The 23,303-nt window shown below is 54.7% G+C and overlaps 2 protein-coding genes across 2 annotated transcripts in view; one reads left to right on the forward strand and one right to left on the reverse strand.

The window, feature by feature from the left end:
• SLC39A11 (solute carrier family 39 member 11) overlaps positions 1 to 23,303 on the reverse strand; it is a 101,027-nt gene that overhangs the window by 42,054 nt on the left and 35,670 nt on the right. The window contains exon 6 of the mRNA XM_075518762.1: positions 3,114 to 3,284. Coding sequence (XP_075374877.1) covers positions 3,114 to 3,284 — 171 coding nt within the window. The remainder of the gene's footprint in view (positions 1 to 3,113; positions 3,285 to 23,303) is intronic.
• Positions 1 to 23,303, forward strand: part of RPL38 (ribosomal protein L38) — a 250,828-nt gene that overhangs the window by 13,844 nt on the left and 213,681 nt on the right. The gene's annotated exons all lie outside the window — the stretch shown is intronic.

The following is a 23,303-nucleotide window of genomic DNA, read 5'->3' on the forward strand; positions in this document are numbered from 1 at the left end:
GCAGAACAGGGCCAGACATGGTCCTTGCGAGGGTTTTAACCACCGGAGACGGAGGGACTTGGTAGAATTTGGGCTCATCTGTATAACACCGCAGGTTTCAGAGGAGCAAGACCACCTCCAGCCCGTCAGAGGCACTTGGCCAGACCAGAGGTCCGGCGAGGTGAGCATGCACAGGAGCAGTCCCCTCCTGGCCGCACCCTCTTTGCTGCAGCAACCCCCCCCCCCCCGAGGCACGTGAAGTTTTATGAAACGTTATGAAGCCAAGGGTAGGACAGAAAACCCTTGGGAACCACCTGGACAACCTCCGATGACGGGCTCCACGCAAGCGCGTTGGGCTCACAGGGAAGCAGAGCAAGCACCAGACGTGGCATCGGAGCCGCGCGCCGCTGCCGAAGCGAGCGCCGAGCGATTTTGCAAGGCCAGGGGCCAGGCGAGCTGGCAGCCCGCGTCTGGCGGCCGTGCCGAGGCGCCGAGCATCCCCGACTTCTCGGCTCAGCACCTCCCGCCTCCTCCCTCAGCACAGGCGCTGCCGCCCCGCACGCTAACCGAGGTGTCGTTACGCCGCAGGAGTCTGCGCTAATTATAGTGTCAGCCTTTCCGCTCGCGGGGATGATAATTGAGGTAGAGCATTACAGTGTTTCCAAACCCCGCGCCGCAGGCAGGGGCCGCAGCAGATCGGAGAAGTGCCACCGGCGCTGCCGAGACTTTGCTGGGAAAGCAAAAGGACTTCAGCAAAAGCCGAGCCGAGCCCCGTCCCGCGGCTCAGCAAGAGGCTGGACCGGCATCTGCTTCATGCAAGAAAGACCAGAGACCCTGGTAATGAGCGGGGCAGGCCACAAGCTCCCGTTTCAATCACAATCTGAATTATTTATTAGGGCGAAATCGGTGCTGGCATCCTGTGACCTGCAGGCAGGGCTCTGGGGAGCACGACAGCAGACGCGGGCTCAAGTCCAACTTCAGCGACTTGAAACCTCTGGCTGACTTTGGGCAAATCCCCGTTGAAACGAGGACGTCGGTACAGGGCTTTGCCACCGGTGAGCGGCCCCACCGAGCACAAACAGCCACTGTCACCCACCCAGCCCCACAACAGTGCTGTGGGGCTGCTGGAAAGGCACTCACCAGCTGGAAAAGAGCAGGAGGGGGACTTTGGGGACAGGGACAGACAGCTCCACCGCAAGCCAGACACCCCCGCCGAGCTGAGCCGAGCCTCCGGGCAGGGGCCGAGCAGCAGAACCACCCGCGGGCCACCGCTCTCCCACACCTCTCTGGATATTAAGCTTTAATATTGTGACCTTTAAGACGCAAGAGAGAATTTCTGAGCCTCTGTAACCGTCCAAGGGTGCCTTTGTGCTCTTGCAGAAGCAATGAAAGGTTAGACCGGCATCTCTGCAGCAGCCAGGGCTGTGTTGCCATTAACCTATTGCTACGGGTGACACTTTGTTCCCTTCTCTACAGAACTTTCTTTTTTTGCCGGTGACAGAGACAGGAATCCCCGGCCGACAGGGCCCGAGGCAGTGAGATGCGCACGCTGCCTGGCTCTTCACCCCGGCTCCCTGACACTTTGTTTGAAGGATGAAATTCAATTACGGTTCGCTCGGTGCGAACCCTTCCCCTTTTTTTGTGTGTGTGGCTAATTTAAAGCTCCCTACTTGCCTCGTCTGACAGACATCTGCCTCCCCTGGCAATACATGGAGCTGAAATGAGTTATCTACCTATAATTAAAAAAAAAACAAAACACAGAAAAAAAAAAAAAGGGATGAAAAGAGGAAAATCCACAGGAGCAGGAGCACCTAAGGCGCTGGGAACCAATGACTGGATGGAAGGAAGCAATTACTGCCCAGAGACAAGCAAGTAGCAGCAAGGCTGGAAGGGACAGCAGCTCACGAGTGCTCAAGGAGAAGAACGCCCACGCGCAGCCCGGCTCCAACGCCGAGACAGCCCACTGTGTGTTTGCTTTGATTTTTTTTCCTCCCGTTGAATCCTGGGGTGCCCTTGCAAGGGGAGAAATAGAGGATCTGTGATTACAGACCCGTAACGGAGCCTTCTCACCCAGGAAGCCCAACCGGTGATGGAATTTAAGACGGATGCCCTGGCATCGGATAAAAGTCACTCTCGAAATCGAAAAGCGCACGTGAGGACGCAAGGCAGCTCCCCCCTCCCCAGCTCTGATGGTTAAAGCGAGGCCCGCGCCGCAGCAGCTCTCACGGCTGACAATAGCCGCCTCCTTGCCAACAAGCCACGCGTTTGCACCAGCTCGGAAACCACGGCTCATCGTTTTTCCCCAAGTTTGCAGATCCAAAAGCCTTTTCCTATTCTCCTCACACCTCCCCATCCAGGCTACAACCTGAGACAGGCAGAGACTGAGCTGGGAAGGGAGAAAGAAAAGGGGAGGGGAAGAAGAGGAGGAGGGTGGGGAGAGGAAACCAGGAAAGCGTTTGCAAAGGTTGCCTTATATTACTTTCAACATCGCTCGGCAGCTGAGTGTCCTCAGCTGTTACAAATTTATCTCTTTTTTTTTTTTTTAATCACATTCTTTTTGTACTCTCAAAGCCCAGCCCCTGGAAGGGCACAGCCCTCCGAGACTCGGGGCTCTGCAGTTTTCCATCTATTGGCAAACTCCATCCCTTGAATAAGAAAACCCCAATTGTACGTGCCCCCGCAGGGAAGCAGCGCTTTAAAATGCATCTCTTGCTGGTACGCAGACCAGAAGAGAAACAAAAAGAGACCAGAATGTGTTGTCTTTACAGCGTCATCTTTCTCAATATACTCTCGGATTTACAATTTTCGCCCACGACAGGCTGGCAATAGCGAGCGGGGCTGCAGATGTTCGAGAGGCAGCGGCAAGCCCGAGCCCGCAGGCTCCCTCCGAGCCCCCTCCTCATTTTGCTGCCAAGACCTTCCACGGTTCAGCCCTACCAAGAGAGCAAGATTTGACACGATAGACCTGGTCAAAAGGCACCCAGGCACCCACTCGGTGAGTGCCATCTGCGAGCAGCAAGAAAAAGAAGAAGGGAGAGAAGGCGGCAGCCCTGTACCATCCTCGCAGGACGGCACCGACCCCGGGAAGAGGCTGCCCGCGAGCTGGGAGGGATGGACGGACAGACAGGACTTACCTGGGATGTTGTGGATGGTTATAGCGAGGATCATCAGCATAATCCGCCTCCAGCTGCTGCTGCCGGCCGTCGGGGCACCGTCCCTGGCCGTGGGGAATGCCGGGGGGCCATCTGGCAGGCTGGCCCCCGTGCCCTTCCTCCTCTGATAGGGCTCCCCGTTCTCACCTTTGTCTGGGGGTACAGAAAACAGCTGGGTCAGCCGAGAGGGTGACAGACGGACATCTGAGCATCTCCTGCCTCCCCTCCCAGAAGGAAAAAGCAGAGAGAAGGAAAAACACTGACCAAAGCAGGGCTGAAGGTGTGTGCATTGGCCCCCCCTTCCCCTTCGTTTCAGGTTAGGGTAGGGGGTTTCCCCCCACGGGCCAGTGAGACCCTAAGGCAAAGCAGAACTTCATCTCCTGCCTCCTCCTCCTCCGGGGACCCACTCCCAGCCCCGACTGAGTCCCCAGCATCACCCCTGGGCTCACACCCGCCTGCAAAGCCAAAGTCCCCAGCTGGCGGGGACAAGCTCTGGGGCCAGTGGCTGACGAGGATGATGAGGACAGAGCTGCCGGGCAGCAGCCGCAGGGACCCGCGGTGAGGCCAGACCGTCCCCCCCCACCAACCCCAAATCTGGCAGGTCTGCACTTCCATTGCCTTCGCTGATGAAGGAAAACCCTGTAACACTTCATTTTTATTTCACCCCTGTCATGAAACGAGTGTGCTGAGCCATATTTAGCAACTACTTGTTCTGCTGCCAAAAGATTTGCTGCTGCCATTTACTAAGACGTCACCGGATAACCCTGGGCTCTCCCGGACCTCTGCTCCCAGCAGGACCATTACTATCGGCTCTATTTCAACCAGTTATTTAAAACCACGCCACTAAAACCCAAGCCCCAGTTGGGGCTGTGAAGGGTGGAACGAGCACCAGGCAGCACCGCAATGAAGCCTACGCACGCCAAGCCGCTCACTGATCACCTTCAGTGTGAAAAGGTGAAGGGAAGCCAAGAAACGAGGAGCACAAATTCCTTAACCTCACACAGCAACGGCTACGGCTTCGTATTAAAGATTTGACTTTTGAACAATATAAATCCAGGGCGAGAGAATTATATAATTCTCTCTCCTGTCCCTTAACCCGCCCACCCCAAGATTTTTTTTGCAGACACAGCGTAAGGAGCCGTCTGAAACAGTTTTGACCCAATGCCAATTGCTTCCCCTGTCGTCTGGAGGCAGGATGATGCCCGGCCGTCACGCTGCACGTCGCACAGCGTGCGTTTTCAGCGCCAATTAAGAACCTCAGCGTAAGAGGGCTCATGCAAATTGACACAAGGGGTCACCTTGGGAGAGCAGGGGTGTCGGCAACACTTCGCATCTTGCCATCTGTAACACAAAAACGGACACGTAAAGGCATCCCGAAACGGTCCTCAACAACACAGGAAATAAAACCGAGAATTTCACATATTTCGGTACCAAAAAACCAGGGCAAAGACTAAAACCCCACTTGTCTGCAGCGGGACCAGACGACTCTGGGGTGGATTCCCTCCTGCCACCTCCCATGCTGCAGGAGCATCCCCACACGGCGTCACCAGGGCTGCAAACCGCGACGCCTGGGACTCTCACGCTTTCCCCCGAAGGCCATCGCCGCTGCCGCTCTTCCCACAGAGCAAGATCCTGCGCAGATAAATATCGTCGTCGTTGTTAGCCCTACGGAGCCAGACGCTTTCTGTCCCCAAATCCTAGCCCAGTCAATAATGCGCAGTAATGTTTGATGGCAGAGCTTCACTCCAGCCTGCGGGGACAAAGATACTTTTTTTTTTTTTTTTTTAAGCAATAGCAAGGACAACCGGATCCAGTGGATTGGCTTGTCCAGGAACGCTGGTGCAGCAGACCCCTGGCAAAGGGGCAGCCAAGGCTAAAGCCACTTACAGATGAAACTCCCTCCTTCTGCCAGACCACTTTAATTACTTTAATTGCTTGGTGTGTGTCCCCCGGCCCCACAAACAGCGTTATCCTCAGCTCACCCTTCCCCGGCCACCGACGCTGACCCGCGCGCTGGGCAGCACGCCGGGACCTACGCCCAGCGCGTTGCCGGCAGCCCCATCACCACAACGCGACGGGCGTGGGTTTGCACCACGGCACCGTCCCCGTGCTGCCCCTGGGCTCCCAGCATCGCCCGCGCTGCAGGACCACCTACACGAAAACCAGGGTGATGGGAGGATGCAGAGAGGTGCGGGAATCCCCCTCCAGCGTCAAGGGCTTTCCAGGGAGGAGGAAAAACGGTTTATGTGACGTTTAGAGAAAAGCGCTTACATTCAAGTGACAAAACACCAGCGTTTCTCTCTTTATAGAAAGCAACAAGCGTTCAATAAAAGCACAAGCGGCCGCAGCGCCGCGGCAGCCAGGGCAGCATGGGCTCTTGAGGCAGTTTTTGCAAGGTACAAATGCAGGATGAATGCTGACAGCAGAGGTTTCAGGGGCTGCTGGGGAAGCTTTGCATTTTGAAGACTTTGGGTATCTGCTGGGAGAATGCGGGAAAACGCAGAATGTAATATCAGTGACTTGTTTTTTCTTAAATCAGGGCAAACAAGCTGCCTGCTGACAGCGCGGTCGCACCTCCGCTGCGCTCTCATCTCTCACAGCACCAGCTAAGAACGGCGTTACCGACACCAGGCAGGCTACTCCATCGCTGGCAATTGTCTACTATTTTTTTTTGTTTTTCCTTTTTCTTTTCGCTCATCTCACGATGTGACCTGGGCCAGTCCATCCTTAGCATTTCTGACTTTAAGACTGTGCTTAAAAACAAACCCAGCTGTTTGACTCAAGAGAAGCGTGTGCCATCCAAGCAAGTACAAGCCTGCGTCCAACACATCTTGCTCGGCAATTTTAGCTCTTCCCTTCCCACTTTCTCGCCTACCCCAGCTCTGCCCCGGGACCGGGACCAGGCTCAGGCTGGAGCCTGCCTCCTCCCCTGGATTTATCCAGCCTCTCCTCCCAGCCGCAGCAGCGCACGTAACAACGCGCCAAGTCAAGGAGCCATCCATCACCCCACGTCGCTGCTCCGGCCAAGTCCTTGACCGTGTCACCCTCGTCTTCTCTGCGATAAACTAAACAAAATGAGTAAAACCAGGGATTTACTTTATCAGGGAAGATCTGATCGTGACAGTACGGCTGATGCCCTTGTGCTCCCAGGCAGGGGATGGGCACGGGAGGCAGGAGGACCTCGCCCAGAGCCACGCAGCAGATCCACGGCAGAGCCACGGGTGGAAATCCCAGATGTCTCAGTTCCTGTCCCCATGCTTTAGGCAGAACAAGCCAAAAAATCAAAACCTCCCAGCTGCTTTTCGCTTGGCGCTTAGCGGAACCGATAAACCAAATGTCATCAGCATTTCCAAAATCTAACTTTTGGGCTCTGAACAAAACAACTCTGCCTTAGCATCTGCTCTGCTCGCAAAGACGTTAATTCGTCCCCCTGCTATTAGACTCCCGGCTCCCTTTCGGCTATGCCTCATCCACCGCTACCTGGGGAATCGCAGCTCTCCCCGGACCCATGTCAGGGAGGGGACCTCCCGCCGCTGTCCCCTCGGGACACGCACGGAGCCCCCAGGGAGGGAAGAGCCGCCTCCTGCTCCAGCTTGACCCAGCTGTCCAAACCGACCCCGGCAAGCACAAAGACACACTCCCGCACGGAAACTCCCAGCGCTCGGAGCTGTTGGTTTATTGGGCTTTTCGTTGCCTTATCCCAGTCGTACTTTCTCCCTATTTCCCTCGTCCTTGGTTTTGATGGGTTCACCGCGAAACCACGCTGTCCCCCAGGACTCCTGCAGCAAGGCAGAGCAAGGCTTTTGCTGGCGTTTAAACGTCAAAGCGAAGCCTTGCCAGCTCCCTCTTCCAGGCTTTGATCTCAGCTCCCTCGACTCCCATTTGTGGGTGAATTTTCATTGAGAAAAAGCGTGCCTTGCTGAACGCCTGGCCACGAGCACGGGGGAAAGCCCCGGAGAGGAGCTATGAATGCTGCGGAGGGACCCAGCTGCGCCTCGGGGCTGCCCATACCTGCGGAAACCAGGTGCCCGAGAGCATCGGACACGAGCGTCCCCGCGCATCCCACGCGGCTCGCGGGCGTTCGGCTTCCCCGGCTCCGCGAAGGAGCGGAGCAAGGGATGCAACGGCCGACGTTCATCTCCCCGTGTCGCGTAAGTGGGGAAGTTCCAGCTGTCCCCATTCTGTTGAGAATTACCACGGCGTTTCGGCAGCGCTCTCTCCCCGCTATCAAATTACCAGAAAAGATCCATTTCGCAGCTCTCGCTAATGACAGCAAATGCCCAGACCAGCTCCGTTGCTTCACGTGAGGCTGCCACCTGCTAAGGTACCCGTTCAGTCCCAGCACACAGGTATCACTTCTATTAGATACCCTTTTTTTTTTTTTTTTTTTTAATTATTTTATTTTACTTACGCATAGTCTGCTTGCTACTATTGAAAAAACTTTTGAGAAAATTAGACCTTTTACGAGCACATTTGAAGCACCTCCAAGGACAGCGGTGACAAAGGACGGGGGGGATGGCACAGTGCCCGCGGGGGCGAGGAGCTCTGCTCCTGCCAGCAGCAAACGGGGGAAATCTGTGAGAAATAAACAGAATAGACGCAGCTTTTACAGGGGAAGCGCAGAGGGTGGGTTAGATGGACAATTTGAACACAAAATTGCCCCTCGTAAAATTATCGGTGCATTAGCAGAGGATAAAGGCAGCAACACTAAAACCAGGGAGACAACCCCAGCATAATTTTCCCAGCAGTGTCACATATAACAGTGAGACTACAAACCGCACATGGGTCAAGCGACGTGTTTTGCTTCCAATTGCTGCGGGGAAAGGAAAAAAAAAAAAAAAAAAAAGAAAGATAATTACAGTGGACTGATGATACCAGCTCACGGTGTTGGACACAGCACGGGAGGGGACTTGTGCGGCTGTCATACAAAATGCAGCACCCAAAGCGCTCCCGGCTTGAAACACTGCAGGCTAAGGGGAACAAAACAATAATTATGGCTAAACACGGACTTGGCTGGAAATCAGGAAAGCCTCAATAGCAAATTGGAGTAGTGATAAGAGCAGAACAAGGGGTGGTTTTTAAAGAATAGCTGACACAATCAGACAAGGGTACTCGCAAGAACGTTGCCAAGACAATTATGTGGCAAATAATTGTCTGTGCCACATACATTATTTTAAATCTTGTTCACAAAAAGTCCTCTATATATTCTACTCGATTTATCATTATTGAATTTCTTAGTAAAGCTGCAGGGCAAAGATTCTGCCAAAAGTTTAATTACATATGTGCAGCCTGCTGCATTTTTCATATCCTCTGCAGCCAGCACTGGAAAAAGATAAATGGCTTTGAGTATGGCTTAAACTGCTGGTGAAATATAAAAACCAACAGGCTTCTTATCAGCATGTGAAATGGCTTTTTATTTTTGATTATTTCTTAATGAAAACTGTTTGCATTAGCCGTGAGCTCAGCTTTATTGCACTCGCAAGCGGTACACAGACGAAGACGCTATTTACTCTGTGCTCAAAAAACCCCCTCTTTACTGCACTACTTTAGCTCCCAAATTCAAACCAAAGTCTATGGAGCTCTCTAGCTTTTCACATCTGCTTTAGAGCCCTTCTCCTCCTCTCCAATTAGGCCTGGCTTTAGCCCTGCCTCTCTCCTCCTACAGCTCTCAAATGCTTGAAGTTCAACGTGCTCGACCAGGCTGCTGAGCCGGGGTGGGGGCTGCTCAAACCCCCCTCGGCAAAGCCTCTGTGCGAGGAGCCCATGCAACCCCTCTTAGGTGGTCCGAGACCCATTTTAGTCTCGATTCAGCTGCAAACCTCCCCATCCAGCCTGGCCCCACGGCTCCGGCACGCCGGGGGGAGATGGGCTGGGGGGCAGGAGTACAAGGGGGGCTGGAGGGAGCCGGGACCCCCCGGCAGAGGCTCGCTCTCGTGGGCAGCATCCCTGCATCTCCTTCTTTCTCCGAGCAAACATGTTCATGGGAACCTGGAGCCTCCCTTGGCTGAAGATGCTGGAAGGAAAATCATTTACAGCTCCAAAATCCTCCTCCCATCTTTTCCCCATCAAATTCTTGCAATAAGGCTCTGCCTCACCAAGAAGGGACCTGGACCTGCCGGTGGCTGAGGGAGGGATCTCTGGGCTCTCACAGCAACGCAAGTCCCATGCCGGGGGCTCCGGGGTTTCTTCCTTCAGATTAAACTTGCAAGGGAGGAATTTATAAAAATTCATTTATAAAAATTTGTCAGCTCCCATCTCTAAAGCGTGGGGGAAGGGAAGGAGAGACAGTGCCAAGCACGGATGCCCAACAGACTTATTAAAATCTATGATTAACTGCCGCTCGCCAGTTACTGGTAAAAGCTGTTTGGTGTCGACGCGCACGGGAACAAGGCAAAGGAAGAAAAGCATCAAATACTCTTATTTCGAAAGCCTCCACCCAGTGACGTCTCTGGCTCTCTCATCTGTTTCTACGATATCCATTACAACCGCACCCCTAAGCGCAGGTAACAGCAAAGCAGCAGCCGCAGGCGAGGCCAGCGGCCAGCCCGGCTCCGGCACACGCGCTGCCAAATTCCTCTCGGCTCCTCCGAGCCCCACACCACACACCACTCTCCTTATTGCCAACACCTGCTTGGTTTGCAGCTGGAAACATGTATTATGCATTATAGCTGCTCTGTTAAAAGCAGGAATGCTGAGCGCGCTTGGTCTGACCCCTTGTCTGGGGGTGGGGTAGGGAAGAGGGAACCATTTGCTAAAGAAAATGATAACACAAGTAGTTGACATCCCTTCCCGAGGCGCAGAAAATAATTGCATGTTAAACTCTCTCCCCTAATGGCTGAGATAAATCAAAATTACTTGGAAAATTTCTAAGATTCCCAAAGGCCTGATAGCCAATCCAAGCCCCTTACAGAAATGCTTGCCTGTACAGCAAGCATGACGCTATTAACGTCTCTCACTGCCAGCCCAAGCGCTTTCCCCGCTCCGCTCGTCTCCATAAACCCTCGATACTCCATTAACTTTAAGCAGATGTAACAAATGCTTCGTGGCAGTTGGACTTCATCCCTGTGGCACACGGGTCCCATCAGCGCTTCCACCCTGCACGATCCACCCTGGACTCCAGCTCTTGCTCCAACACAAGGCATGGCTGCTCGCCCGCGGTGCCCACGGCCGCAGCCGGACAGCGGAAGCATCGCCATGGGTCCCCGCAGGGACCCCGGGCAGGGGGAGCAGAGGGAGGACCACCCTGGGAAGGAGCATCCCTCCTTCGTCTGAAGGCCACAGAAGGCAGCCGGTACCCTTCCCCAGCACCCCCCTCCGCTCATGGACTGCTGTGCACCATCCCCTTCTCCCCAGCCTCCCGTTTTCCTTCATTTTTTGACCACGAGGAAACCCCAGAAAAGAAACTGCATCAACAGCCACAGCCCTCGGGAAGCGGAGCCAGACACACGCACGCTCCCAGCAGCACCCACGCGTCGCTCTGCGTTACTCCAACAGCACGCTCTGCCTTCTGAGGACACCACCCTCATCTTTCTTCATCTCCTTTTTCTTTTTTAACAGGTTTTTTTTTTTCCCCCCAAGGATTACTGGCAGCACCTGGGTCTGAAGCCATCAGTCCAACTGCTCTCCCCAGCACCGAGCGCCCATCCCATAGTGCATACACGTAACCGAAGCTATTCCTCGCACACGCTGGCAGCGAGCGATGGGAGCTCGTTCCCTTCCTAAACTTCTCCATGTCCTTGTTTTCCTCGTCCTCCTTGTGCCGCTGCAGCAGGAATTTCAGGGAGCACAGAAGGGCCTCAGTGCTAAAGAGCAGATGGGCGTTAGCAAGCATCTGCTCCCTGCCGCCGCACAGGCACGCTGCTCTTATCCGACACCTCCATAAGAGGTTTTAATTACTGCAAGTAATTAAGCACAGCACCTCTTATGGGATAACTGCTATCCCCCGCGCAGACAGGTACGGGGAGAGGCAGCGAGTGCCGCGGGCTCCGAGCCAGGCGGAGGGGAGCAGGCAGGAGTCCCGGGTCGCACGCCTCTGCTCTGAGCAGGTCTGACAGCCTGGATCGCAGAGGAGCTGGAAATAAAACTGCCAAGGGAAAAGGTTTTCTTTTAAGGAATAGTCCCCAAAGCAGGGAAAAATCCAGCTCCTGGAAAGTCTGCATGCAGAGAACAAAGCTGCACCTCACAGTTGTCCAACTATGGTCAAAATAAGGATTTTGTTGGTTTTTTTTTTAAAAAAAAGGCATTTATTTACTGCTAGCAAAAGCTCAGTCTGCTTGGGTAGAGCGCGCAGGCTGCCCAGGCTCCGGGTGCCCAAGCAGAGCCCAGTGCCATCAACCCTGCCACCGCACCGCGTGTTGCGGCGGGGACGGGAGCAGGACACCCGTGACACCCATTTACACATTGCGGTGACTGCAACCCCAGCCTGCTGGCATGACCTCACCCCGTACAAAACGAATTCATTTTCCAGCGTTTCTGGCAGATAAAAGAGGTCCCTGCATCTGCCCAGGCTTTCAGCGAGGAAGATAAATAGAGTGTCATGACTCACTGTCTATTAGGCGCCTTCATTTATCCAAGCGTGCACAGGAGCTTTCATAAAAGGTTGTTTAATTCAGCATGACTGACTACCACTTGCTCTCAGACACATGATTATTGCCGGGATCCGTCTGAAGTTTGGAGTCAGGAGGACGCTGGACTGCGCCAGCCTGCCCTGCGCCGGCACCAGCCCCGCCGGGTCCCTCCTCCAGCCCATTTCCAAAGACGGCATCAGCTACCGAGCAAAGGGGAGCCCGATACCCAAACCCAAGTGCTGCACCACTTCATCTCCCTTCCCAGCCTTCCCTCCACTTTGCAAGCACCACTTTTGTGCCCCCAAACCTTGATCCTAATGCACAAACTTCCCCCCTGCTGCTCCAGCCATCCATCATCGAGTCTCGCGTGAAATTACTGCTCCAGCCCTCTGCGTGCCGTCATTTATCCACAGCAGCCTGAGAAATCACGTACAGGCAGATACACAATGCAGACATCTTTCTTGATGCCCCACTTTGTCTCTTACCGCCGGTGATCCTTCAAGCTGCCATGTAATTCCTGCATCTGGGAAAGCTCCAGTCATCCCAGAGCTTCCCAGCGTGCGTTTGCGTATGGGAAAATGAATCCCTAATGCAGCTCTTCATACAGAGGGAAAGGCGATAGAGAAATGCAATAAAGGGAAGGAACAGCACAGGTTGGCCAAAGTCGGCCCAGACAAACCAACCCTCTGGAAATCTCAACTGGAGGCATTAAACCAGCCCCTTATTCCTCCAGAGCCGCAGGGATTCGCTCTTGCAGCCACCAAATGTCGATGCCACGGCAGCCTCTTCCACGAGGATGCGGAGGACGACGGCCGCGGCGCAGGCTCTGAAGCGGGGTCTGCCAGAGGAGGATCCCCTCGCTGTACCCGCTGTGCGAGGGGGGATGCTCAGGAGGGAGATCCCAGCACTGGGAACCACCCGAACCCCATCACCGCACGCCCCTGCCCCAGAAAGCGCTGGGAAATCTCCCCGGTAAGGCACGGGACCTCACGGTGAGCTGTGCCACCAAGGCTGCTTCCCGGTGAAGGACCAAAACCCGAGTGACAGAGGTGACATGACATCAGCCAAGCACATGGTGGCAACCCGCAGCAACGACAAGGCCAAGGCACTGCTCACCCCTCGGGTGACACAGATTGCCTAATGTCAGAAGACAGGAGGAATGCCAAAAACCTCACCGCTCGGTGTTTAAAGATTAATTTCTTGGGCGAGGGCGACAGCACAATGTTAAATGTAATTACATGCACCAGGTCCTTTTAAGCAAACTAATTCACGCTAACTTCCAAGGGCTCTTTAAAGAGTTCCCAGTAGATAAAGTGCATCGCTGAATCATTTTATGCTGAAATTTTACACATTGGAGTTAATTTAATCACTTCATTTCAGAGGGCTGAGCTATGTTCGGATCTCTGATGCTTGGCAGGGAACAGCTTCTGATCCGAGCAAGATGAGATGCAATGAATCTCTGAAGGAAGACAAAAAAAATAAATAACCTCATTACCTGCTTAACAAGAAAACAGGAATTTTTCAGGAGCTATTTTATCAGGGCTCAGATGATAATCTCGCAGCGACGGAGGCAGCCGGGAGGACAGGGCTCGCACTGACCCTCCTCCAAGCAGCCCCAAGGCAGCCCGGCGCGGCGGCACGCGACCACGGGCTCCGCAGAGCCGCCTGCTGCCGTCACCGCAGGGTCCCGCCACCGCCCCGGCACGTCGGGGCCACATCTGCAAACGAACCGGCTCTGCCTCCTGCCCAAGGATGCTCTGGCATCGTCTCCCCTGCACACACCTGCATTTTAATCCACTTCTTATTGCCACATATATATACCCCAGCCCACCTTCCCAGTGCACTTCTCTCCTGCCTATTTTTGGTTTTAATTTTGTTTAATTAGAGCTGAATGAAAGGACGGAAATCCACAGAGCAGGAGCTACGGCCGGCGCAGTCTCCAGGAGCAGCCATTCGTACAAACACAGCCCTGCCGTAGCCGTTGGCATCCGAGAGCAGAAGAGAGCAGCGGTTATTGCTGCCTGCTTTTTACCACGACATCCCTTTACAGCACTTTCAAGACGCCAAACTAGAGACAAGCAAGATGAGCTGCCCAATTCTTGCTCTCCATTATTTCTCTCATTCTTTCACTCTAGCGTACCCGTTATTCCAAGTCGCCTGCTCCTCTTTTTTATTCGGAAAGGACACGGTGGCTTCAGCTAGAAAAATTCTCTTTGCAAATTAATTAAATTTGTTTGAAAATAAAAATCGGCGAATAAATGCATTAGGGCCCAGAGGTTTAACTAGAGATGGAAGCGGCACAATGGAGCGGTGCCCGCAGCGGCGGCCGAGCGACGCTGTTAGCACCGAGTCAGAGGCAGGACCCACCCGAAGCCAAACCCAACCCTTCTCCCAGCAGCACCTTTCCCGAATTATCGCCTTTCTTTTGCAGATGAGGGGCAGGGGATATTTAGGAGAAATTATAAAGCAACAACTTATCAAATCCAGGGGTGCAGAGGCCAGTTGCAGCCTCTGTAATGGTCTGAGCGAGACCCCCCAAAGGGAAGAGGGCTCCGGCGGGGACTTCGCCCTTCCCCTCGCCCTCCCTCACCCGCTCCGTGCTGTGGGGTCCGGTACCCACGGGCCCCTCCTCAGCCGTGCACGCATCCCGGGGGACTCCACTGCCAGCCCCTGCCAAGCGGCTTTGGGGGGCTCTGGTGCCGTGGACACCGTCCTCCGCCGGCCGCTCTGCAGGGGCATTTACGCATCGGGAAAGGCAGGCAGGATCCGGCCTCCCCTCAGCCCCATCCCCTCGAGCCGCAGAGCCACGTACCAACTGCGCGAGCTTAACGGGTGACACCAGATATTGGCCTTTACACCGGCGAGCCGCAGACGGTGCTGTTTCACAGAATCACAGAATCATTTAGGTTGGAAAAGACCTTTAAGATCATCGAGTCCAACCGTTAACCCAGCACTGCCAAGCCCACCACTACACCACATCCTTCAGCACCTCATCCAAACGGCTTTTAAATACCTCCAGGGATGGGGCCTCAACCCCTTCCCCGGGCAGCCTGTTCCAGTGCTTGATAACCCTTTTGGTGAAGTAAAATTTCCTCATATCCAGTCTAAACCTCCCCTGGCACAGCTTGAGGCCATTTCCTCTCGTCCCATCACTTGTTACCTGGGAGAAGAGACCGACCCCACCTCTCTACCCCCTCCTTTCAGGCCATTGTAGAGAGCGATGAGGTCTCCCCTCAGCCTCCTTCTCTCCAGGCTGAACAACCCCAGGTCCCTCAGCCGCTCCCCATCAGCCTCGTGCTCCAGACCCTTCCCCAGCTCCGTTGCCCTTCTCTGGACACGCTCCAGCCCCTCAATGTCTCTCTTGTGGTGGGGGGCCCAGCACTGAACACAGCATTCGAGGTGCGGCCTCACCAGTGCCGGGTACAGGGGCACGGTCACTGCCCTGCTCCTGCTAGCCACGCTATTGCTGATACAAGCCAGGATGCCATTGGCTTTCTTGGCCACCTGGGCACACTGCTGGCTCATATTCAGCCGGCTGCCGACCAACACCCCAGGTCCTTCTCTGCCGGGCAGCTTTCCAGCCACTCTTCCCCACGCCTGTAGCGTTGCATGGGGTTGCTGTGGCCCAAGGGCAGGACCTTGCCCTTGGCCTTGTTGAACCCCATACAACTGACCTCGGCCCATGGATCCAGCCTGTCCAGGTCCCTCTGCAGAGCCTTCCTGCCCTCAGCAGATCAACACTCCCACACAACTTGGTGTCATCTGCAAACTGACCGAGGGTGCACTCGATCCCCTCGTCCAGACCATTGGTGAAGATATTGAACAGGACTGGCCCCAGCACAGAGCCCTGGGGACACCGCCGGTGACCGGCCGCCAACCGGAGTAAACTCCATTCCCCACCACTCCTTGGGCCCGGCCATCCAGCCAGTTCTTTACCCAGCGAAGAGTACACCCGTCCAAGCCATGAGCAGCCAGTTTCCCCAGGAGAATGAGTGGGAAACCGTGTCGAAGGCTTTACTGAAGTCTAGAAAACAGCGCACTGTTTCCCCAGTGCAAGCCAGCTCCTTGCAAGCCAGTTCCTAGAGAGAGTTTCCCAAGCCGCAGGTTGCATTTGCTGTTCAGCAGCTTCACACGTGCTCTGGAATAAAACCACATCTGGAGGGACACATCTGGGGCTCCCATCCTGGCCCCCCACCGGCCGCAGCCCGGCGTGAGGGAAAGGCTCCGACCCCTCCAGATCTGTCGCTGTCAGGGCCGGGCAGACCGAACACACCCTTGGGAAAAGGGGCTATTCTCATAATCTGAAAAATCAAATGAATAAATAATCGATTTCTGAGGAAAATAAATAAAGTGCTCCTTTGTTCTCAGCAGCTCAGCCCTCAGACTTAACAAAATCAATCCCGGCTGCCCCCAAAGGGACAAGCGGATTGGATTTTTGCCCGCTCTCCCGGCAAAACCAAACCGTCGGGCTGCTTTCAGGAGCACAATCCATCATCCCCCGCTCGCCCGCGCCGCGGAGACGGGCGAGTTTCCGAGCGTGACATCCTGATGGTATCGCGCGCACACAAGCTACCCCCTCGATCCACAGAAAGAAATTCCAGCAGAACAACAGTATTTTTGCAAACAAAGCAGATTTCATACGGATTGTGGGATGGAAAGAGAGCTGGCCGGCAGCCTGGAGAGGAGCAGCGCTGCCGCGGCCGGCGTGGGGCTGGGGCGGCGGGACCCCACACGCCGTCCTTCCCACGGGACCCCACACGCCGTCCTTCCCACGGGACCTCGCTGCAGTCGCGTCCCCTCCCCAAACCCCGCCGTGATGCTGGCACAAGAGGGGTTGGATCCCGATGGCACCCACGGGCACGCTCCCACCCCAACGGCCGGCCCACGACGGAGGGACGCTCGTTAGCCCGTGTGTAACGAGCACCCGGGAAGGCGAGCAGGAGGTTTCACTTCTCCCACTTCAGAGGAACCCGACGGTTGCAGCAGGGCAATGCCCAAGGGGAAGAAAACGGATTTAAACCGAGCCCTGCCAGAGGACCAGGAGATGCCTTCCCACATTAATGAAAGATTCCCAGTCTTCTGTGTGACAGCACTATCTAGCCTACTATTAAATTTTTAATTTTCCTATTTTAGGTAGTCCTTAGAGTAAAACCAGAAAAGCAAAACCAGGGCTCAACCCGCAGCGTTATGTTGTGAAATGGAGGATTCAGCAACAGCCTCAGCTGCAAGATGAGACTCTTCGCTTAGGGTCTGGGCTTTTTTCCTTTAATAAATTCTGATTTATGGATCTGGGATGAACACCTCAGAAATGAAAACTCCTGTCTCTAGCAGAGTTTAAGTAGAAAAAGGCTGCGTGGCTACAGCCTTCCACTCCAGCCCAGCCATCCAGGACGGCTCGGGGGGTCAGGACGGCCCAACTTGCTCCCGGATTCCCCTGCGCTCGCCCCAAGCCCTGCAGCAAGGACATGCCAATTTTCCAGGGGTTTGACCACATCCGCCCCCGCAGAGGGTTATCACACAGCCCTGGCCATGCAGAGCACAAAGCCGTGCCCATCATCATCCTCACCACGGACCAGGCTTGAGCTCGCTGCAGTCGGTGGGGACGGGGCAGAGGGGATGCTCCGGAGGTCTCCGGTCCTCAACTTTTAGAGATCCACCGGACCCCGTCTCCCAGGGGCTGCTCTTGGCTCAGCAGAGACCTGGAGCTGGGAGAAGGCAGCAAATACCTCTCAAAAATCAATTTCAAAAAAAGGGATCTGAACCACCACCGGTGTTTATGATGGGAAGGAGCTGGGTTCTTTTTTTCTCCTTTGAATCCAAAGCAAATCGATCTCTCTCAGCCCGGGGTGGGAAGGCGGGGATGACTCAGCCGGCAGAACGGCACTAAGCTCTCCTTCCTCCACCGCGGCACGGGAGTTCAGCTGGGAAGCACACACACATACATGGAAAAAAAAAAAAATCCATTTCTTAAATTTTCCTCTAGTATTTCAATAAAGGATTATTTTAAACAGACTTTATCTGCCTTTTCATGGAAAAGCCCTCAGCACGAAGCCTCCCAGACAGCTCCTGTTTCCAGCTGAAGGTATTCCTGAGCCCTCCACAGCGGGATCCCAATGCCCACGACACGCGGAGACGCGGTGCTGGGGCTGGTCCTGCTCTCTCCGAGACCAACCCCAGAACCAAGCCAGCAAAAAACTGACACAGCGCATAAAGCGACGGATGTTTCGCAGGGCTCTCGCACCCGGCAGCGAGGCACCTTCCCAGGCACGGCCAACACCCCCGAGCCTGGCACGGCTGCGACTCTGAGCAGGCTGAGGTCTCCTCCGAAGCTAATGAAATGTTAAGAGTGAAGCGTGTCGGCCACCTCGCCACGCTCTGGGAAAGCTGCCGAGGTCCACCTGGAAAAGCATGTGCAACTTCAAAACGGAAAAAAGTTCTACAAATTGCACCTTCCTGGGATGGGATATCGGGGGACAGTCCCCATTTGCACACTGGAAAGAGACTCCTGGGCAGAAAGAGCCTAACAAATATTTTACTGATTATTCTTAAATCTGAGCATCGCTTGCGGACGCCATAAACTCCCAGGAAAGCACCACGCCGCAGCCCGGGGCCAGATCCCCTCGTACAAAGAGGAGAGCCGCCCGTTGGCAGTAAAATAAATAAATAAATAAATAAATAAGCACCATTTTAATTACACGTAATTGGGAATTCAGTGTTATTTCATACTGACTTTAAGGCAGTTCGCACCATCTGCTGCCACAGATACATCTCAGGGCTTTGAAGAGAGTCAATCTCAGCTTTGCTTCCTCTCTCCCCATACCCCTGAGGCCGGAGTTATCGCTGAGCAGCACGTGCCACGGAGGGCATCACCCGCTCGGCTCGCACCCGGGAGGGCAAACCTGGGGCCCGGGGCGAGTACTCTGCTGTTACACAGAGACACGCAGATGGCAATGAATACGCTTGAGCTTTAGGACTTGCAGATAACACAGTTTAAAAAAATAGAGAGACTTAGTTTAGGCTTACAACAAGTACAGATGAGAAGCCACCGAGTCTTTAAAAAGAAAAAATAAAATACTTTTTTCTGCGGAGCTCCCAAGAAGCTGAGTGCCAAACCCTGCTGCTGCCTCCGTCCCTGCAGCGGCTGCGATGCCTTCGCAGCCAGCGGCGGGTCCTGCCCTGCTGCCATCGGTCCCCACCGCCCCAGCCCAGGCCCTGGCGATGGGGACGTTTCGGGGAGCGCGTTCTCGTCACACCTCCCTCGCAGGCAGCTGCCAGGCTTGGCTCCTGCTCTGGGTGCTGGGGCTGTTCCAGTCCCACCAACCCTCCTGCTTCCACAGCCAAATAAGAGAGAAAAAGCCCAATCTGAGATCTCTGCTCATATGCTGCAGCTATTCTGCATCCAAACCCCGATGAAGTAACTCCCGGTGCAGCCTCCGAAGGGGAGGACAGCACCGCTCCTCCGGATCCTGCTCGAGCCAGCAACAGCCTATTTCTGTGCCAAGCAGCCACGGAAAAACCAACCACGAGCCCAGCAATAACCCACCCAGCCAGGCTGAATGCCGTTTGCCTCCCGATATCGGGATGAAATAAAGCCCTCGTTTACAACAGCCCGCTGAGAGGGACGTTACGTGATGGACAGGATGTCTCAGCAGCTAACCCATTACATGGGCTCAGCTTGAAACCAAAAGTCATTTCAGTCTGGTGGTGCCTATGTGAAAGGCGGAAAGATACTCTTTAATTGGGGTTATTTATCCATCACCTCTCCCGGCGGCCGCGCAGACCGGGATCGCTGGTGCGTGGACCTGCCCCAGCTGGGCGAGGGTCTCCCGCCCAGCCCCGCATCCCCCTCCCCGCATCCCAGCCACAAAGCACATTTTCAACCAGGTCCCCTGGGCATCACTGAATGGCATTGGGATGCAGCAGGCAGCAGCAGGCAGATTGGAGGCAGGGCAGGCAGGGCAGCTGCTTCAAAGCTATTCTCCCTTTCAAGGAAACAAGCAGACGAAGGCGGGGGATGCTCTGCAGTTCAGGTTCCCTCCTCGGGAACGGCACCAGCAGGAGCTCGCTCTCTGTAGATGCTGAAAAATTCAAATTAAATAGAGCCATTGCAAAAGTCCAGGCGCTGACAAAGCTTCAATCACAGCCTCTGACTTATTAGGCAGCAGGGACTCGGTGCGAGGCAGGAGCCGCGGGAGCACAGCCCTCATTACCTGCAGAGCTTTTTCCTTCAAATATGTAAAAGTCACCCTGTAACCATGCGGCATCTCCCGCTCCAACCTAGGGCACCGTCTCTCCAGCCAGCCTGGCCCAGGGGGCCCCCAGCACTGTTCCCCAGGGAGCGGTTTGAACCCGTGGTCACCCCAGTGCCAGGAGCTAAAGGACCAGTTCCCGGTACCCCTGGGTCTCCCGGTACCCCTGGGTCGCAGGCGGTGGCACAGAGCCAGATTGGGGTGCGCTGGGGGGACGCAGGCTGGGTGGGTTCAGGCAGAGACCACCGAGCCCTGCGCAGCTGCGAGCGGGCACTGCCAGCAGCAGGCATCGCCTTTCCCGGGGACAGGCTCGACACCGCCATCCTTGCACGGCCGTGGGCAGGAGCCATCGCCCCGCATCCCACGGGGACTGGGGCAGAGAGGACACCCGCCGGCTCCCCGCAGGCTGGGTGCCACCTCCGGGCGCAGGGACCCCGGGAAGGTGCCCGCCGCTGCTGCAGAGCACCGCCGGCTATTTGCCATTTCGCATAGCAGCGTATCCCTCCCGCCCAGCTGCCCGCTCGGGAGCCCGTCGGGATCCGGGTGCACTGAAAATGACATTGAAAATATTGATACTGCTGAAGTCATCCCGATGGCACCGGAGCCCGGCGTGCAGGAGGTGAGGGCTGGGCCGCAGCAGCTCCGTGTTGTGCATAACCTGGCCAACAGAAGGGGCTTCTTCAAAACATTATCCCAGCACTTCAGGTGACCAACACCTGGCACGTCTCTAAACATCTTTGTCCAAGGAGCAGCTCCATCCCACGGCACCCACCCAGCGCCCACCAGCTCCGCTCTGGTTTAAAGAGCAATTATAGTATGAAACCACCAGCCCCACTGATTTAAAGAGCAATTATAGTGTAAACATGGCTTTTATCTGAACAATCAATACTCATATCTGGGAAAGCTTCCTGGTGGGAGGCAGGGGGAATAAAACATTGATTTTTAGTGAAAAGGCATATTCCATCATCCTGTGCCATATACCACGTGTAAAAGGATAAAAGAGAGGCCTGGACATGAACAAGTGTCTCAGGACACAGTGAACTGAAATGAAAGTGTGTTGAAATTGAAATCAGATGGGAAAGAAATCACCAGCACAAATCACACCAGAACCAGCGATTCAGGAAAATGAACCCGGTGCCTTCAGAAGGAAAAAAAGGTTCCCGACCCTCTGCTCCCGAGGAGGACGAGCTCTGTCCCCAGCAGCTTCCCCAGCTGCTCGGCGACCGGCTGCGATTTAAACTGGAGCCGAACTGGTGTGCGAGAGCAAAACCCACCAGGCACAGCCTCCTCCGGCAGCAGCGGTGTGGGAGACCTGGCCAAGAGCTCCCAGCCAAAACCCACCAGCTCCAAATCACAAACAAGATCAAAGTCTTAATTTATCCGTCTTTTCGGGGAGCAGGCTCAGCTCCACGAAGGCATTTGAGCACCCGAACGCCCACCGGTCCCAGACAGGCACGGGGTGCCAGCCCACCAATTTCTTGCCACCTCTCAGCAGCTCAGGAACCATTTGCGCAGCCTTGCAAAGACAGAAAGCCCCACACCACAAGCGCTTCATGCTTTTAGGCAATAAAAATACGGTTCACGGTGTTCCCCCGCGCCCCTCCTTGCATCCAGAGAACAGCTGCCGTTTTGCTGAGGGGGTTTGCGCTCGCTCAGAGCTGACTCGAAGCAGAAGCAGAGCCAGGATGCTCCCAGCACGTCCCAACCACCGCCACGCACCAGGCACGGGGCGACGATTAAAAATCCCAAAGCAGCACAGGCTGCTATCTAAATAGATCCCTTGATGGCCACGTTGCAGAGAAGAGAACAGGTCACCTCAAAGCGTGACTGGAACCACACAGCAAATTACCATATATATATGTGTGTGTATATATATATATATATATACACGCACACACACATATAGACACACACACACACACATATATATATCTATCTGTCCTACAGCACGGTCACACTGCTCTGCACAGATGCACTGGGGCTGGGGACCACTTCAGCACCCTCCCCTAACTCCCTTTCGGGATTGCTCCAGCCCCTGGTCCATCCGTGGCAAACCCCATTACACGCACCTTCATACTCTTGAAGCCACGGTCAATCCCCCATGACACAGCTGGGTTATGGCTTTTTATACACTTCGTTATCCTTGAAATGTTTGTTTAGTTTGCATGTGGGGAATAACCCGCCCCTTTTTTTTTTTTTTGATGCAGTTTATTCCCTTTCCTTCAAAGGAATGATGATGGCCTTCCTACACTTCATGGTACATGTCCTGGCATCACTCCTCAGCTAATATTGCTGCCGTAATGCAGAGTGACTGCTAGAGCTTCTGATTGTCATTTCGCTCCTCCAAAGCATCCTTAGGGTGACTAAAATTTATTCCCATCCCCATTCAACTAAAGAACCATAGCTAGAAAATAAATGAATTACTGTGCTTATTGAATGAAGCCAAGACAACATCCACTCCAGAGGCAATGATACTGACTGTTAGTTCAGTTTAATAAACCTTGAAATTCGAGGGATTTTTGAACGCAGCTGCAGCGGAGTGGTGTTTCTCCCAAGCTTCGCTTGCGCTAATCCCCTTCCAGCCTGGAACTGGGCTGAGATAGGATTTCAGCCCTCCAGCCAGCTCCCGAGCCGCAGGACAACCGCTCCGGGAAGACACGGGTTTGATGGAACACACATCTCTGGAGATGTTCCTCAGGGCGTGTGTTAACGCCCTATCACCTTGCTGAGTCGGGAGAGTTATTACTAGAGGACTAATTACAGCACGAGCGCCCACCCCTGCCCGCACGCGTGCACACGCTTGTCTGACCCCGCAGCTTCGCCACCCCCGAGCACCGCGCAGAAGCCATCGGAGCTGCCTGCATCGACGGGCTGAGGATGGAAATGAGTTTCCGAGTAACCTATTTGATGCAGCTGCAGAATTAAAAAGACTTAACAGATTGTCAGGTGTAGCCAGGAAATTAAAGCTCCTTGATAATATTGCACGGAGTTAACGAGGCTCAATTTGGGAAATGACTCCTCTGATTAATGGCCATAAGCACCGCAGAAAGCCTCTCTGCAGCTTCCACGCTTGCCGATAAAGCTGATTTCAGAGCATGGGTCCTAACCAGCATGTCACTCAACAGATTTTAATAAGCCTCATAGATTAACAAACCACCCTGAAATAAAAGGAGCGCAGAGCGGAGCAGCAAGCACACGTAGCACGATGCTACCTGCATCCCCGGCACCCACGGGCTGGGCGTGCGGGTCACGGTGCCAGCTGAGGTGGTCTCCCAAGGAGCTGCCCCTCCTGCACCACCACACGCAGCAGGCGTGAAGACACTTGCTCCTCCGCCACCAAGCACTTCAGGTGAGGA

This window comes from Mycteria americana, chromosome 16 (assembly GCF_035582795.1).
Source record: "Mycteria americana isolate JAX WOST 10 ecotype Jacksonville Zoo and Gardens chromosome 16, USCA_MyAme_1.0, whole genome shotgun sequence".
Lineage (NCBI taxonomy): Eukaryota > Metazoa > Chordata > Aves > Ciconiiformes > Ciconiidae > Mycteria > Mycteria americana.